This window comes from Erinaceus europaeus, chromosome 10 (genome assembly GCF_950295315.1).
Source record: "Erinaceus europaeus chromosome 10, mEriEur2.1, whole genome shotgun sequence".
Lineage (NCBI taxonomy): Eukaryota > Metazoa > Chordata > Mammalia > Eulipotyphla > Erinaceidae > Erinaceus > Erinaceus europaeus.
The window spans coordinates 101,084,257-101,101,799 of record NC_080171.1 but is presented as its reverse complement, the minus strand read 5'-3'; the positions used below and the strand labels follow the sequence as shown (position 1 = coordinate 101,101,799).

General features: G+C 44.8%; 1 protein-coding gene across 1 annotated transcript in view; it reads left to right on the top strand.

The window, feature by feature from the left end:
- Nucleotides 1–12,064: 12,064 nt before the first annotated feature.
- The window catches only part of DYNC2I2 (dynein 2 intermediate chain 2), a gene marked incomplete at its 5' end in the record, with an annotated part of 28,832 nt that continues 23,353 nt past the window's right edge, over nucleotides 12,065–17,543 (top strand). Inside the window, one exon of the mRNA XM_007527074.3 lies at nucleotides 12,065–12,199. Coding sequence (XP_007527136.2) covers nucleotides 12,065–12,199 — 135 coding nt within the window. The remainder of the gene's footprint in view (nucleotides 12,200–17,543) is intronic.

The window sequence follows — 17,543 nt, the reverse complement described above, 5'->3', positions numbered from 1 at the left end:
CTACCCCATTAAGAATTTGTTTTTTGTTTTAATTTGATTTGGTTTTTTTGTGGGTTTTTTTGTGTTTGTTTGTTTTCCCATTTGGATTCCAGAAAATTTAAACAGATCATTGCTCTCACCTCAGTCTGGAACAGTCTTTATTTCTACTGCCCCGTTTGGCTAACCCCTCCAGTTTGGAGGGATAAATTAATGTTGAAATAAATAGTAATCAAATGAAAGTTACAAAAGGAGAGAGAAAAACAGATTCCCTGGAGAGGACATAAAAGAGTCATTTGTTCTTTATGAATTTCAGAAAATCATAGAAGATTAAGAATTCAAGGCAGTGTTCTGGAAAGTGGCAGAGTGGATAAAGCCTTGGACTCTCAAGCATGAAGTCCTCAGTTCGATCCCTGTGTAGCATATGTACCATAGTGATGTCTGGTTCTTTCTCTGTCTCCTCCTATCCCCTCATAAATAAATAAATAATATAGTTTTTAAAAGTTCAAGCCTGGGAGCTAGGTGGTGGCTCACCTGGTTGAGTGCACATGTGCACATGTTACAATATGCAAGGACCCAGGTTCAAGGCCCCAGTCCCCATCTGCAGGGGGAAAGCTTTGTGAGTGGTGAAGCAGGGCTGCAGGTGTCTCTCTGTCTTTCTCCCTCTTTATCTCCCCATTCCTCTCAATTTCTGGCTATTTCTTTTTTTTTTTTTTTAACTTTTTAAAAAATATTTATTTTATTTATTTATTCCCTTTTGTTGCCCTTGTTGTTTTATTGTTGTAGTTATTATTGTTGTTGTCGTTGTTGGATAGGACAGAGAGAAATGGAGAGAGGAGGGGAAGACAGAGAGGAGGAGAGAAAGATAGACACCTGCAGACCTGCTTCACCGCCTGTGAAGCGACTCCCCTGCAGGTGGGGAGCCGGGGTTCGAACCGACTCCCCTGCAGGTGGGGAGCCGGGGTTCGAACCGGGATCCTTATGCCGGTCCTTGTGCTGTGCGCCACCTGCGCTTAACCCGCTGCGCTACAGCCCGACTCCCAATTTCTGGCTATTTCTATCCAATAAATAAAGATAATAAAAAATTTTAAAGAAAAAGTAAAAAAAAAAAAAAGTTTTGAAGTCGGGTGGTGGCGCGGGTTAAGTGCAGGTGGCGCAAAGTGAAAGGACCGGTATAAGGATCCCGGTTCAAGCCCCCGGCTCCCCACCTGCAGGGTATTCGCTTCACAGGCAGTGAGGCAGGTCTGCAGGTGTCTATCTTTCTCTCCCCCTCTGTCTTCCCCTCCTCTCTTCATTTCTCTTTGTCCTATCCAACAACAAAGACATCAATAACCACAACAATGTTAAACAAGGGCAACAAAAGGGAAAAATAAATAAATTAAAAAAATAAATGTTCAAGACAGTGCACCTAAAACTGCTATGGCTCAGGAAGCGAAGTATGAAGTTGCCAGAGTACTGCTCTGGCTTTCTCTCTCTTCCTGTCTTTCTCACAAACAAATATATATTTAAAAATAAATGAATGGGGAGTCGGGCTGTAGCGCAGCGGGTTAAGCGCATGGGGCGCCAAGCATAAGGACCAGGCATAAGGATCCCGGTTTGAGCCCCCGGCTCCCCACCTGCAGGGGAGTCGCTTCACAGTCAGTGAAGCAGGTCTGCAGGTGTCTATCTTTCTCTCCCCCTCTCTGTCTTCCCCCCTTTCTCCATTTCTCTCTGTCCTATCCAACAATGATGGCATCAATATCAACAACAATGAAAAAACAACAAGGGCAACAAAAAGGAATAAATAAATAATTTTTTTTTAAAGTTATGGCATATGTACTCTATAAAAAAATTAAAAGGGCGGGGGAGACAGCATAATGGTTATGCAAACAGACTCTCATGCCTGAGGCCCCTAAGTCACAGGTTCAATCCCCCACACCACCATAAGCCTGAGCTGAGCAGTGTTCTGGTGTTTCTCTCTCTCTCCTCTCTCTTCTCTCTCTCTTCATCTCTTTCAAAAATAAAATTAATTAAAAAAAATTGAAAAAAGAAAGAATGACAGGAGTGCCTGAGGGGTAGATAGCACAATAGTTATACAAACAGACTCTCATGCCTGAGGCTCTCCCCTTCCTCCTTTAATTTCTCTCTATCTCTATCCAGTAATAAATAAAAATATTTTAATTATTTACTTAATTCATTTATTTATTGGGGAATTAGTGTTTTACATTCTCCAGTAAATACAATAGTTTGTACATGCATAACATTCCCCAGTTTTCCATATAATAATACAACCCCCACTAGGTCCTCTGTCATCCTTTTTGGACCTGTATTCTCAGCCCCCCCCCCCACGTCCCCTATCCACCCCAGAGTCATTTACTTTGGTGCAATACGCCAATTCCAGTTCAGATTCTACTTGTGTTTTCTCTTCTGATCTTGTCTTTCAACTTCTGTCTGAGAGTGAGATCATCCCGTATTCATCCTCCTGTTTCTGACTTATTTCACTCAACATGAATTTTTCAAGGTTCATTCAAGTTCGGCTGAAAACGATGAAGTCACCACAAATATTTTTTAAAATTTTAATATTAATAATTAATGGATTTTTACCATAAGCTCTGGCTTATGGCGGAGCCCACAACTGAGTCTGAGACCTCTGGTAACTTGATAGAGTAAATGACTACAAAATTTACTATAGTCCTCTGAATTTTTCTCTTAACCGGGTGGTGCACCCGGTTAAACGTACATGGTGCTAAGCACAGGGGCCTGTGTTCCTAGCCCTAGCCCCCAGCTCTCCACCTTCAGAGTGGTCGCTTCGCAAGTGGTAGAGCAGGTCTGCAGGTGTCTGTCATTGTCACCCCTCTCTGTCTTCCTTTCCTCTCTAAATTTCTCTCTGTCTTATTCAATAAAAACAACAGCAGCAACAACAATAGAAAAAGCATACAACATCCCCTGCAGGTGGGGAGCCAGGGGCTCCAACCAGGATCCTTATGCCTGTACTGCGCTTCCTGCCATGTGCACTTAACCTGCTGTGCTACAGCCCGACTCCCCTCCGCAAAGGATATTTTCATAACTTCATGTTGTTGCTTAATTGCCTTCCGAAGAGACCACACCACTTTACACTCACAGTGTAGAGACGCCCACAGTACTGCTTCACCACTAGGGAAGCTTCTTCCCTGAAGATGGGGACTGGGGGCTTGAACTGGGTTTCTTGAAGATTGAAACATGTGCTTTCAACCAGGTGCACCACTGCTCAGCCTCTATTTATTTTATTATTTTTCATTTTATATATATTTTTACATTTTTTATCATTATTTATTTATTGAATAGAAAAAGCCTGAAATTGAAAGGAAGGGGGAGGTAGGGGGAGAGACAGACACATGCATCACTGCTTCACCACTTGTGAAGCTTCCCCCCTGCAGGTGGTGGGCAGGGTCTTGAACCCAGGGGCTAGGGGCTTGAACCCAGGGGCTTGAACTGCATTGTAACATGCGCTCTCAACCAGGTACACCACCACCTGGCCCCTAAATATTTTTTTATTAAATAATTTTTTACTTTGTCATTTCTTTTATATATATATTATATATTTTTTTCTTTTTGTAGCCCTTGTTTTTTATTGTTGTTGTAGTTATTATTGTTGTTATTGATGTTGTCATTGTTAGATAGGACAGAGAAATGGAGAGAGATGGGGAAGACAGAGATGGGAGAGAAAGACACCTGCAGACCTGCTTCACTGCCTGTGATGCAATTCCCCTGCAGGTAGGGAGCCAGGGGCTCAAACCAGGATCCTTATGCCGGTTTTTTTTTTTTTTTTTGCCTTCAGGGTTATTGCTGGGGCTCTCAGTGCCTGCATTACGAATCCACTGCTCCTGGAGGCCATTTTTCCCCCCTTTGTTGCCCTTGTTGTTTATCAGTGTTGTTGCTAACATTATTGTTGTCATTGTTGGATAGGATAGAGAGAAATGGAGAGAAGAGGGAAAGACAGAGAGGAGGAGAGAAAGACACCTACAGACCTGCTTTGCCGCCTGTGAAGCGACTCCCCTGCAAGTGGGGAGCCAGTGGCTCGAAACTGGATCCTTCTGCTGGTCCTTGTGCTTTTCACCACATGTGCTTAACCTGCTGCTCTACCGCCAGCCCCCTTATGCCGGTTCTTGAGTTTAGTGTCACATGTGTTTAACCCGCTGGGCTACTGCCTAAATCATTTTTTTTTTTTGCCCTTGTTGTATATTGTTGTTGCTATTGTTGTTGTTATTGCTGTCATTGTTGTTGGATAGGACAGAGAGAAACTGAGAGGGGAGGGGAAGACAGAGAGGGGAAGAGAAAGATAGACACCTGCAGACCTGCTTCACTGATTATGAAGCGAATCCCTTGCGGGTGGGGAACTGGGGGCTCTAACCGGGATCCTTCTGCTGGTCTTTGTGCTTTGTGCCACGTGCACTTAACCTGCTGCACTACCACCAGTCGCCCATCATTTCTATTTTTATAGATTTTATTTATTATTGGGTAGAGACAGAGAACTTGAGAAAGGAGGGAGAGGCAGCGACACCTGCAGCCCTGCTTCACCACTAGTGAAGCTTTCCCCCTCCAGGTGGGCATCAGGGGCTTGAACCTGGGTCCTTGTGCACTATATAGTGTGCACTATAGAGTGTGCCCCAATACCTGGCCCCTTATTTGAAATATTTTTATTTATTTCGTAGATACAGAAATTGAGAGGAAAAGGGGAGACAGAGAGAGACATCTACAACCCTGAGTCCCCACTCCTGAAGCTTCTCTCTATAGGTGGAGACTGGGGACTTGAATCTCAGGCACTAAAGTATTTTTGCATAACCATTTTACTATTTCCCTATCTCTTATGCAGTCTTTACTGTACGCCAGATATAATACAGCTGGACTCTGAAGATAAATGTGGTCCCTATGTTGGTAGAGCTGGCCTTCTGGGGGCAAAGACAGGCATTAAAAACTAGTTACTGGGGAGTCGGGCTGTAGCGCAGCAGGTTAAGCACAGGTGGCGCAAAGCACAAGGACCTGCATAAGGATCCCGGCTCCCCACCTGCAGGGAAGTCGCTTCACAGGCGGTGAAGCAGGTCTGCAGGTGTCTATCTTTCTCTCCCCCTCTCTGTCTTCCCCTCCTCTCTCCATTTCTCTCTGTCCTATCCAACAACGACAACAACAATAATAACTACAACAATAAAACAACAAGGGCAACAAAAGGGGGGAAAAAATGGCCTCCAGGAGCGGTGGATTCATGGTGCAGGCACCGAGCCCAGCAATAACCCTGGAGGAAAAAAAAAAAAAAAGGGCAACAAAAAGGGGAAAATAAATATTGAAAAATTAGAGGAAAAAAAACCCTACTTACTATAGTTACTGTCTTTCTTTCCCTCTCCTCTCAACTTTTCTCTGTCCTAATAGAAAAGAAAAGAAAAAGAAAAAGGGAAAATGTCCGCTGGGAATAGTAGATTTCCAGTGCAGGCACCAAACCCCAGTGATAACTCTGATAGCAAAACAAACTAACAAAAAAACCTAGTTAAATTGGGTTCAAGACCCCAGTCTCCATCTGAAGGATATGGAACTTCACAAGTGATGAAGCACTGGGCAGGGCACTCCCTCTCTCTGTCTCTCTGTCCCCTCCCTCCCTCATCCTAAAATACTAAAAACAAACAAATTAAACAACAACAACAAAAACTTGGTAACTTGGTTACAATTTTGAGAAGTGCTTCAGAGGATACTGAGTTCTTTGAGAGCCAACAGTAAGAATTTAGGATCTGATCTGGGAGTTAACACTTTCAAAGAAGGCCTGAAAGTCGGAGGGGGTGGGAACAGTGTCCCAGGTGGAGGGAGGAACCAATTAGGCCAAAGCCCCAGTGAAAGTGTTTACCTTGTGGTTAGGATGACTCGACTTGTGAGGGCCAGGGTGCCTGCTATTCAGAATGGGAGAATGAAGGCTGGAGAAACACCACAGGGTGATTTACTTTGCTCAGCTGGTCCTGTTTCTCTTCCTTCCATTTCTCCAGCCCAACCCCCTACCCCCCAAGGCCTTCACCAAGACTTTGCGCTAGCCATGTGCGATTCCCCACTCCTTTCCCTTCCCTCTCCTTTCCCTACACTGCCCTCTTTGCTTCTCAGAGGCTTCCCTCCCCCACAGTCCTTCTCTCTTCCTCCTTCAGTGAACTCTGTTCTTGGTCTTGCCTCCCTTTCTGGCAGATGTGTCTGCTAAAATGTTTCCCCATGTCCTGTCCCAATGTAGCTCCCCTCTTATTTAAACATAAATAAGTTCTCTCTGTCCTATCCAACAACGACAACAACAATAATAACTACAACAATAAAAAAAAAAGGGCAGCAAAAGGGAATAAATAAATAAAATAAATATTTAAACATAAATAAGTAAACACAGCTTGAACACCACGAAGAAAGAAAAATAAAACAGATGTGACTCAGGGGCACGCCTGGTTAAAGCACACATAGTATGTGCTAGGCCCCTGGCAAGGACCTGGGTAAGAGCCCCTGCTCCTCACCTGCAGTGGGGAAGCTTCAAGAGCAGTGAAACAGGTCTGCAGGTGTCTCTCTCCTTCCACTCTCAATTTTCTCTGGCCTATTGAATAAAATAGGGGGGAGGAAAATAATGACTGCTAGGGCCGGTGGATTGGTAGTGCCCAGCACTGAGTCCTAGCAATAACCCTGGAGGCAAAAAAAAAATTAAATAAAGACTTAGATGACTCAGAAGCAGCTGCTGTCAGTATTTGCATTCTTTTTTCTAGGTTGTGTTAGAAACATTTTCATATATACAAAAATGAAGTTAGGAAACTATGTATGTAATGTAAATAGCATTATTTTAAGATTTATTTATTGGAGGTAGATAGTATAATGGTTATGCAAAGAGACTCTAATGCCTGAAGCTTCAAGGTCCCAGGTTCAATTCCAAGCACCACCATAAGCCAGAGCTGAGCAGTGCTCCAGTAAAAATTATTTATTTATGAGAAAGAGAGAATCAGCGCATCACTCTGGCATATGTGATGCTGGCGATGATCAAACTTGGAACCTCTTGAAAAGTCCAATGCAATTGGGCTTTTCCTAGGCCTTCCATGACGTCTATAATAGACTGCAAATATTTCACCACATCTAAACACTTACGTAACAATACTTTTGATGGTCATCTGAGATTCTGTATTAGAAACATATAACTAAGGAGTCAGCCGTAGTGTAGCAGGTTAAGCGCAGGTGATACAAGCGCAAGGACTGGCATAAGGATCCCAGTTGCAGCCCTTGGCTCCCCACCTGCAGGGGAGTCGCTTCACAGGAGGTGAAGCAGGTCTGCATGTGTCTATCTTTCTCTCCCCCCTCTGTCTTCCCCTTCTTTCTACATTTCTCTCTGTCCTATCCAACAATGACGACATCAATAACAAAACAATAACTACAACAATAAAACAACAAGGGCACCAAAAGGGAATAAATAAATAAATAAACAAGAAACACATAACTAATGGGCTGCTGTCCATGTTTCCTCAGCTATTTGTTGAACATCTGCTGTGTGTTACAACTTTCCTTGGAGATTCAGACTGATTGCAGGCTCTTACTATTGTCGTAATAACACGGTTATAAATGATGTATTGCTGAATATGCTTGTGACTGAAACATCTGTGCAAATCTGTAACTGTTGATTCAGTAAAAATTACCAGTTGTTGGGTTTCTCCATGAAGGAGGAGGCACACTTTAAGGTTAAATTACCCTTCAACTGGATTTTACTACTAATTCACAATCACAGCTACTTTCTGTATTCACCTTCCTAAAAATATTCATAACTCTCTTTACTTCCTCCTTCCTTTCCTAACCCTTCTGAAGTTTTGTTATTAGACAGAGAGAAATTGAGAGGGGAGGGAGAAATAAGGAGAGACACCTGCAGCCCTGCTTCATCACTCGTGAAGCTTCCCCCTTGCAGATGGGAACCGGGAATTGAGCCCCCTAGTGCACTGTAATGTGAGCACTCAACAAGGTGCGTCACCGTCGGGCCCCCTTTTTTTTTAAAAGATATTTAAAGCCCTAAGTGGGTTTATAAAGATAAAACTAGAGGGGCCAGGTGGTAGTGCACATGTTACAATGTGCAAGGACTGGGGTTGGAGCCCCCCACCCCCACCTATGGGGGAAAGCTTTGCAAATGGTGAAGCAGGGCTGCAAGTATCTCTCTCCCATCCCCTCTCGATTTCTGGCTGTCTCTATGCAAAAAATAAATAAGTAAACATAATAATTAAAAAAAAAAAGTACAAGGACCAAGGTTCAAGCCCCTGTCCCCACCTGCAGGGGGAAAGCTTTGTGAATTATGAAACAGTGTTTCAGGTGTCTCTGTCTCTTTCTCTCTGATCACTCCTTGCCCTCTCAATTTCTGGCTGTCTCTATCCAATGACTAGATATAGATAATAAAAAAAAAATTCAGGGGAGCTAGGTGGTAGCACAGCAGGTTAAGCACATGGAGCTAAGTTCAAGGACTGGCTTAAGGATCCTGGTTAGATTCCCTGGCTCCCCACCTGCAGGGGTCGCTTCAAAGCAGTGAAATAGGTCTGCAGGTGTCTTTCTTTCCCCCTGTCTTCTCCTCCTTTCTCCATTTCTCTCTGTCCTATACAACAATGACATCAATAACAATAATAACTACAACAATAAAACAACAATGGCAACAAAAGGAAGTAAATAAGTAAATATTAAAAAATTAAAAACTAAACTTAAAAAAACAGTTTTACAGTGGAAGTAGACAGTATAATGTTTATGCAAAGAGACTCAGCAATAACAACAACAATAAGGTCAACAACAAGGGCAAAAAAGGGGGGGAAAATGGGCTTCAGGAGCAGTGGATTCTTTTTTAAATTTTTTTTTTTTAACCAGAGCACTGTTCAGCTCTGGCTTATGGTGGTGCAGGGGATTGAATCTGGGACTTTGGAGCCTCAGGCATGAGAGTCTGTTTGCATAACCATTATGCTATCTACCCTCCGCCCCTGGAGCAGTGGATTCATAATGCAGGCACCAAGCCCCAGCAATAACCCTGGAGGCTATATATATATATACATATATATATATAGGTATAGGTGTATATTTATATATAGGTATAGGTACAGGCACAGGCACAGGCACAGGCACAGGCATAGGCACAGGCACAGGCACAGGTACAGATTTGCCACCAGGGTTATCACTGGGGCTGGGTGCCAGCATTATAAACCAACCGCTCCTGGCAGTCATGCTTTTTCCTTTTCCCTTTTTTTTTTCTTATTCTTTTTTCCACTTTACTTGATAGGACAGAGAGAAATGGGGAAGGGAGATTATAGAGAGGAAGAGAAAAATAGATACTGGGGCCAGGCGGTGAAGCACCCGGTTAAGTGCACATATTGCTGAGCTCAAGGATCCTGTCAAGCCCTGTTCCCCACCTGCAAGGGGTCTACTTCATGAGCGGTGATGCAGGTCTGCAGGTGTCTAATCTCTCTCTCTCTCTCTCTCTCTCTCTCTCTCCCTCTCCTATCTCAATTTCTCTCTGTCCTGTGTGTGCATGTGAGAGGGAGCGAGAGATACGAGGGCCACTCAGCCCACCTGGTGAGGCGCATTATATGAAGCTCAAGGACCTGTGATGCAGCTTTGAGCCCCCAGTGGGGACGCTTCACAAGCGGCAAAGCAGGTCTGTCGGTGTCTAGCTTTCGTTCTTTCTATCTCCCCCACCCCCTCTCAATATCTCTCTGTCCTGGCCAATAATAATGGAAAAAATGTGGTCCAGGAGGTGGTGCAGTGGTAAAGCTTTGGACTCTCAAGCATGAGGTCCCGAGTTCGATCCCTGGCAGCACATTATTATTATTATTATTATTATTATTATTTTACTTTCTTTTAGTTTCTGTTAGAGAGAGGAGCTTCTGGGAGATGTATAATTTTATGCAAAAGATGTTTATACTTGAGGCTCCAAAGTCTCAATTTCAGACAACAACATAAACCAGAGCTGGGCAGTACTCTCATTAAAAAAAGGGGGGAGGGGAGTTGGGCGGTAGTGCAGCGGGTTAAGTGCACGTGGCACGAAGCACAAGAACCAGTTAAGGATCCCGGTTGGAGCCTGCAGGGGGGAGACTTCACGAATGGTGAAGCAAGGCTGCAGGTGTCTCTCTGTCTTTCTCCCTCTCTATCTGTTCTTCCCCTCTCAATTTCTGACTGTCTCTATCCAATAATAAATCAATAAAATATTTTTTAAATGATTTTATTTAATTTTTTATCTTTATTTATATTGGATAGAGACAGCCAGAAATTGAGAGGAATGGGGAGATAGGGAGAGAGACAGAGAGACACCTGCAGTCCTGCTTCACCACTCATGAAGCTTTCCCTTGGGGACTGGGGTCTTGAACCAGGGTCCTTGCACACTGTAACATGTGTGCTCAACTGGGTGCGCCACCACCTGGCCCCAAGATTTTAGTTATTTATTCATGAGAAAGATAGGAGTACCAGGGTGATGCCTGGTTCTTTCTCTTCTCTTTCTCACCTGCAAAACTTGCTTTACCGCTTCTGAAAATCCCCCCTCCCCCCTCAGGGTGGGGAGCAGGTCTTGAACTTGCATCCTTAAGCATAGTAACATGTATGCTTAACCTGACTACTATCTGACCCTCTAGAGATTATTTATCGATATAAAAGAAAGACAGAGAAGAGAGAACCAGAGCATCATTCTGCATATTCGATGCCAGTGATGAAACTCTGGACCTCATTCTTGAGTTTACAATGCCTTATTCACTGAGCTACTTCCTGGGCTATGCTCTCCACTTCTGATGGTATTTTTCTTTTGCTCTCATAAACAAATAAATATTAAAAATAATATGGGGCCGGGTGGTAGTGCATCTGGTTGAGCGCACATATTACAATGCTTAAGGGCCCAGGTTCGAGCCTGCAGGGGGAAAGGTTTGCGAGTGTGAAGCAGTGCTGCAGGTGTCTCTAAATAAAGATAATAAAAATTAAAAAAACAATAATATTAGCAAGAGTTTCGTTTGGTGGTTTGTGCTTACCCAGGGGTACCAAATAAAATAAAATTAACAGGGAGCTGGGTGGTGGTGCACCCTGTTAAGCGCACATATTGCCAAACACAAGGACATAGGTTGGATCCCCCACCCAGGTCCTCCTGTGTGGTAAAAAGTGTGTGATCTGGGAGTCGGGCTGTAGCTCAGCGGGTTAAGCGCAGGTGGCGCAAAGCACAAGGACCAGCATAAGGATCCCGATTCGAACCCCGGCTCCCCACCTGCAGGGGAGTCGCTTCACAAGAGGTGAAGCAGATCTGCAGGTGTCTATCTTTCTCTCCCCCTCTCTGTCTTCCCCTCCTCTCTCCATTTCTCTCTGTCCTATCCAACAACAACAACATCAATAACGATAATAACTACAACAACAATGAAAAACAACAAGGACAACAAAAGAGAAAATAAATAAATAAAATATTTTTTAAAAAGTGGGTGATCTGCCAGGTGAGCTACTGCAGGTCCCACAAGCATTTTCTTATGTTAGACTTCATTTAGATCTTCCAGCAGTCAATTATTCTCTGTATCTGCATAGGGAAGACAGTTTTGCAAACCACTAATACAACACAGCTTTATTCATATATGTACATTTTGAATCATTCTACAGAAGCAGAATCATAATAGTAATGAGTGGGGGGTGGCCAAAACCAACAGAAGGCTTCTGGTTTTGCTGGAGGATACTCTGCTCCTCCAGGCCCCAGAATTCCTGCATCCTTAGTGGAGGCAGCCTCCTGCCCTTGCCTGGGAGCCTTATCTCTCGACGCCATCTTTAAGCCTGGCACGGAGGAGGCGTCCCACTTTCGCACTTTCTCCCTCTCTGAACCGCACATACATATACTCAAGCGTATTCTCTCTGGGAGTGATGGATGAAAACGCAGTCATCCACTAAACCGCTTTAGTGGAAAAGAATATTTTACTTCTTATTTTTTTCGGATCTTGGAGTAGGCTCTGTGACCAACTGAAAAATGGCGTTAGGAGCCTCACCTTCCCAGGCTTCCTTTCTGGTGGCGCCGGCGAAGGTCGAGGCGTGCGCAGGCGCGTGGAGGGGGTCGTTTCCTTGGCAACCCGCGTGCTGCCTTGTAGCCCCGCAGGGCGGGAAAGGCTGAAGCTTCACGCTGGCTGCAGGAGGGCCCGTGAGTGCCTCCAGGCCTGGGAGGCCCGGGCCGCTACAGGACGAGACCTTGGGCGTGGCGTCCGTGCCCTCTCAATGGAGGGTCGCCCAGGGCATCCGTGTGGAGACGGTGAGGATGCGTGCCAGTTTGAGGCACGAGGATGGGATTTCAAAGGGCCACGCGCAGAGACAGAGACAGAGACATAGACACGCAGAGACAGACACACCAGCACTGGGCTCTGGGTTATGGAGGTGCTGGGGATTGAACCTGGAACCTTGGAGCCACTTGCATGAAAGTCTTGCATAACCATTATGCTCTCTGCTGTCTCCCTAGCTCTTTTTATTTTATTTTTTTATTTATTTAAGAAAAATATTTGTTGATGGGGGAGATAGAATAATGATTATGTAGACAGACTCTCATGCCAGAGGCTAGGTCCCAGGTTCAGCCCCAGCAACACTATAAGCCAGAGCTGAACAGTGCACTGGTAATAGATATATGACGTCTATTATGAGAGAAAGGAAAGGAGAGAGAACCAGAGCATTTTAACTTTTCTTTTTTAATATTTATTTATTCCCTTTTGTTGCCCTTGTTTTATTGTTGTAGTTATTGTTCTTGTTGTTATTGATGTCATTGATAGGACAGAGAGAAATGGAGAGAGGGAGAGAGACAGAGAGGGGGAGAGAAAGGCAGACACCTGCAGACCTGCTTCCCCTGCAGGTGGGGAGCCAGGGGTTCCAACCTATTGAACTGGGACTGTGGAACCTCAGGCTTGAGAATCTTTCTGCATAACCATTATGCTCTCTCTCCTGCCCCAAAGTTTTCCTTTGGAGACTCTGAAGCCCCCATGTTTTGGAGGATTACGTGTGAATTGCTGTTGTTAAGAATTTCAAAGTATTGTTCCGGGGAGGTGACGCAGTGGTAAAGCTTTGGACTCTCAAGCATGAGGTTCTGAGTTTGATCCCCAGCAGTACATGTGCCAGAGTGATGTTTAGTTCTTTCAGTCTCCTCATATCTTTCTCATAAATAAACAAAATCTTAAAAAAAAAAAAAAGACCCGAAATGCAAGGACCGGCATAAGGATCCCGGTTCTAGCCCCCGCCCCCGGCTCCCCACCTGCAGGGGAGTCGCTTCACAGGCGGTGAAGCAGGTCTGCAGGTGTCTATCTCTCTCCCTCTCTGTCTTTCCCTCCTCTCTCCATTTCTCTCTGTCCTATCTAACAACAACGACATTAATAACAACAACAATAATACAACAAGGGCAACAAAAGGAAATAAATTAATTAAAAAAATTTTTCAAAGTAACTTTCACCTAATATAATTAACAGGTTATATCTTGATTTTGGTGTGTGTGTGTGTACTGGATGCAACAAAACCTATGGTCACATTTGCAAATCTAGTGCTTTACTACTGAGGTAGGTCCCAGGCTCCCAGATTGCATCTTTAAGTCTAGATGCCATGGTTTTCTAGTAGTTTAGTCAAATGCACTCAGAAGGCGGTGCTTTCATGGAACAAGGGCACAGACTGAATTCAGTCTGCTATGTTTCAAGCACTGTTCTAGCAGTGGGGGGTGCATCACCAAGTGAGACAGCTCCTCCCACGGGGAGCTTACAGTGCAGAGACAAATATGCAAAAGGTGTGTTAGAAGTGAGTATAGGGGGGGTCGGGCGGTGGCGCATGTGGGTTAAGCGCATGTGGCGCAAAGCGCAGGGACCGGTGTAAGGATCCCGGTTCGAGCCCCCGGCTCCCCACCTCCCCACCTGCAGGGGAGTCGCTTCACAGGCGGTGAAGCAGGTCTGCAGGTGTCCGTCTTTCTCTCCCCTTCTCTGTCTTCCCCTCCTCTCTCCATTTCTCTCTGTCCTATCTAACAACGAATTGCGTCAACAAGGGCAATAATAATAACCACAACGAAGCTACAACAAGGGCAACAAAAGGGAGAAAAAAAAAAATGGCCTCCAGGAGCGGTGGATTCACGGTGCAGGCACCGAGCCCAGCAATAACCCTGGAGGAGGAAAGAAAAAAAAAAAAAAAAAGTGAGTATAGGGAGTCGGGCTGTAGCGCAGCGGGTTAAGCGCAGGTGGCGCAAAGCTCAGGGACCGGCATAAGGATCCCGGTTCGAACCCCGGCTCCCCACCTGCAGGGGAGTCGCTTCACAGGCGGTGAAGCAGGTCTGCAGGTGTCTATCTTTCTCTCCCCCTCTCTGTCTTCCCCTCCTCTTTCCATTTCTCTCTGTCCTATCCAACAACGACAACAACAATAAAAACTACAACAATAAAACAACAAGGGCAACAAAAGGGAATAAATAAATAAAATAAATATTAAAAAAAAAAGAGTATAGTGGTGTGGACAAAGGAAGGAGGGTAAAAAAATTCGGGCAGGTTTGGAGAGTGGGAAGATGAGCTGCTGGGTGACCCTCATTGGGAGAGGACATTTGAGCAAAGATTTGGAGGAATGAGATAGGGCCCTCCAGGCAGTTCATGCTGCAATCTCAAAGGCCCTAGGGCTTCATGCAGCTTGTCTGGTGAATTTGAGGAGGGAGGCCAGTGGAGATGGGGAAAGTGTTTCTAGGTGAGGTTTTAGAGGCAGTCAAACAGGGCCTCTCAGATATTAGTTGGAATGTCAGCTGGTACTTAGTAAGAGAAGGAGCATTGCATGGTGCTGCACCTTTCCCAGAAGAGGACACCGAGGTTTTAGCGTGTCAGAAAGGAGGGAGAGGGAGTCGGGCGGTAGCGCAGTGGGTTAAGCGCAGTGTCGCAAAGCGCAAGGACTGGCTCAGGGATCCCGGTTCGAGCCCTGGCTCCCCACCTGCAGGGGCGTCTCTTCACAGGCAGTGAAGCAGGTCTGCAGGTGTCTTTCTCTCCCCCTCTCTGTCTTCCCCTCCTCTCTCCATTTCTCTCTGTCCTATCCAACAATGACAACAATAATAATAACTACAATAATAAAACAACAAGGGCAACAAAAGGGAATAAATAAAATTAAAAAAAAAGGGGAGTCGGGCTGTAGCGCAGCGGGTTAAGCGCAGGACCCGCATAAGGATCCCGGTTCCAACCCTGGCTCCCCACCTGCTGGGGAGTCGCTTCACAGGCGGTGAAGCAGGTCTGCAGGTGTCTGTCTTTCTCTCCCCCTCTCTGTCTTCCCCTCCTCTCTCCATTTCTCTCTGTCCTATCCAACAACGACGACAACAACAATAATAACTACAACAATAAGACAACAAGGGCAACAAAAGGGAATAAATAAATAAAATAAATATTAAAAAAAAAAAAAAGAAAATGCTCTGTTAAAAAAAAAAAAAAGAAAGGGAGGTACATCCTGCAGAGCACACATACTCACGGACACCAGTGAGGAGTTCATGGAGCCAGGCTGGCAACATAGCTCACTTGGACAGTGTGCTGCATTGCCTTGTGTATTACATTACATTACATTACATTATATTATATTAATTATATTATGTGGGACATTCTATATACATTATTTCACTGCTTCTGGTCTAACCTTGATTACTTTTAATTTTGTCTTTTTTTTTTTTTTAAAGATTTTATTTATTTATTCATGAGAAAGATAAGGAGGAGAGAGAGAAACAACCAGACATCACTCTGGTACATATGCTGCTGGGGATTGAACTCAGCATCTCATGCTTGAGAATCCAATGCTTTATACATTGTGCCATCTCCTTGACCACTTAATTTTGTCTTACAACTTTTTTTCCCAGCTCACTGCTCAGCTGTGGCTTATGGTGGTACAGGGATTGAATCTGGGACCTCTGGCGCCTTGGATGTGGAGGTCTACTGTCTCTTCTGTCAGGCTTTGATTCCTGTTATTTCAAATGATAGAGAGAGAAGAGAGAGAGGAGTGACACCATAGCACTGTTCCACCATACATAGGATCTCCCTTGATTCTGCCCATATCACTCCCATGTGGTGCTCAGGCTTAAACTCAGGTCCTTGTACATAGAGTGAGCTAGCTTCTGGCTCTATTTATTAATTTTTTAAAAATCATTTTAAAGGGGGTTGGGCTGTAGCACAGCAGGTTAAGCGCATGTGGCACAAAGGACTGGCATAAGGATCCCGGTTCGAGCCCCTGCCTCCCCACCTGCAGGGGAGTCGCTTCACAGGCAGTGAAGCAGGTCTGCAGGTGTCTATCTTTCTCTCCCCCTCTCTGTCTTCCCTCCTCTCTCCATTTCTCTCTGTCCTATCCAACAACAACAATAATAACTACAACAACAATAAAACAACAAGGGCAACAAAAGGGAAAATAAATAACATTTTTTTTAAAAAGTTACTGTTTAAAAAAATCATTTAAAAATTATTATTATTTATTGGATAGAGATAGCCAGAAATCAAGAGGAAGATAGAGAGGGAGAAAGACAGAGACACCTGCAGTGCTATGCCACCACTTGTGAAGCTTTCCCCCTGCAGGTGGGGACCAGGAGCTTGAACTTGGGTCCTTGCACACTGTAGTGTGTGCGTTTAACCAGGTGCACCACCAAGCAGCCCCGTTTATTTTCTAGAGCACTGTTCAGCTCTGGTTTATGGTGATGGGGGGGGATTCAACCTGGGATCTCAGGACCTCAGGCATGAGAGTCTGCTTGCACAACCATTATGCTATGTACCTTCACCCCTCTATTTTATTTGTTCATTTCGGTCAACAAGGTTATCACTGGAGCTTAATGTCTGCACAACTTCATTGCTCCAAGGAGCATTTTTTTCTTTTCACTAGATAGAAGATGAGACAGATATGGAGAGAGAGGTGGGGGCTGGGAGTGGGGGAGAAAGACAAAAAGAGGAGAGGCACCCAACTGCCACTTCACCACTTGTGAAGTTTGCCCCTGCAGCTGCAGGCACGCCCCTGTGGTTGCCAGATCTTTGTGAATAGTAACCCGTATGCTCTTGAGCCACCTGCAGGTCCCTGGAGCCTTACTCTTTGTTGTTTCCACTGGACTTCACTGCTACTGGCCAGCTAGTTTTTTCCCCTACCAGGGTTAGCTGTGGCTCAGTGCCAGCACTACTAACCCACCATTTCTGGCAGCTGTTTTTTTTTCCCTTTCATTTTCTTTCTTTTTCTTTTTTTTAGATTTTATTTATTAATGAGAAAGATAGGAGGAGATAGAGAGAAAGAACCAGACATCACTCTGGTACATGTGCTGCTAGGAACTGAACTCAGGACCTCATGCTTGAGAGTCTAGTGCCTTAACTAGCCCCCCCCCCGACCACTTTTTTCCCCTTTTTATCTTACTTGCTAGGACAAAGAGAAATTGAGAGGGGAAGGAGATAGAGAGAGAGACACCTACAGACCTCTTCACCTCTCTTGAAGCCTCCTCCTTGGGAGCTGGGGGGAGGGGGCTGGAGCCGAATTCTTATGAATGGTAATGTGTGTATCTAACCAAGTCTTACTCTTTTTTTTTTTTTAATTGTATAGGACAGGCAGAAATTGGGGGGGGGCAGTCGGGTGGTAGCCAGCAGGTTAAGCGCATGTGGTGC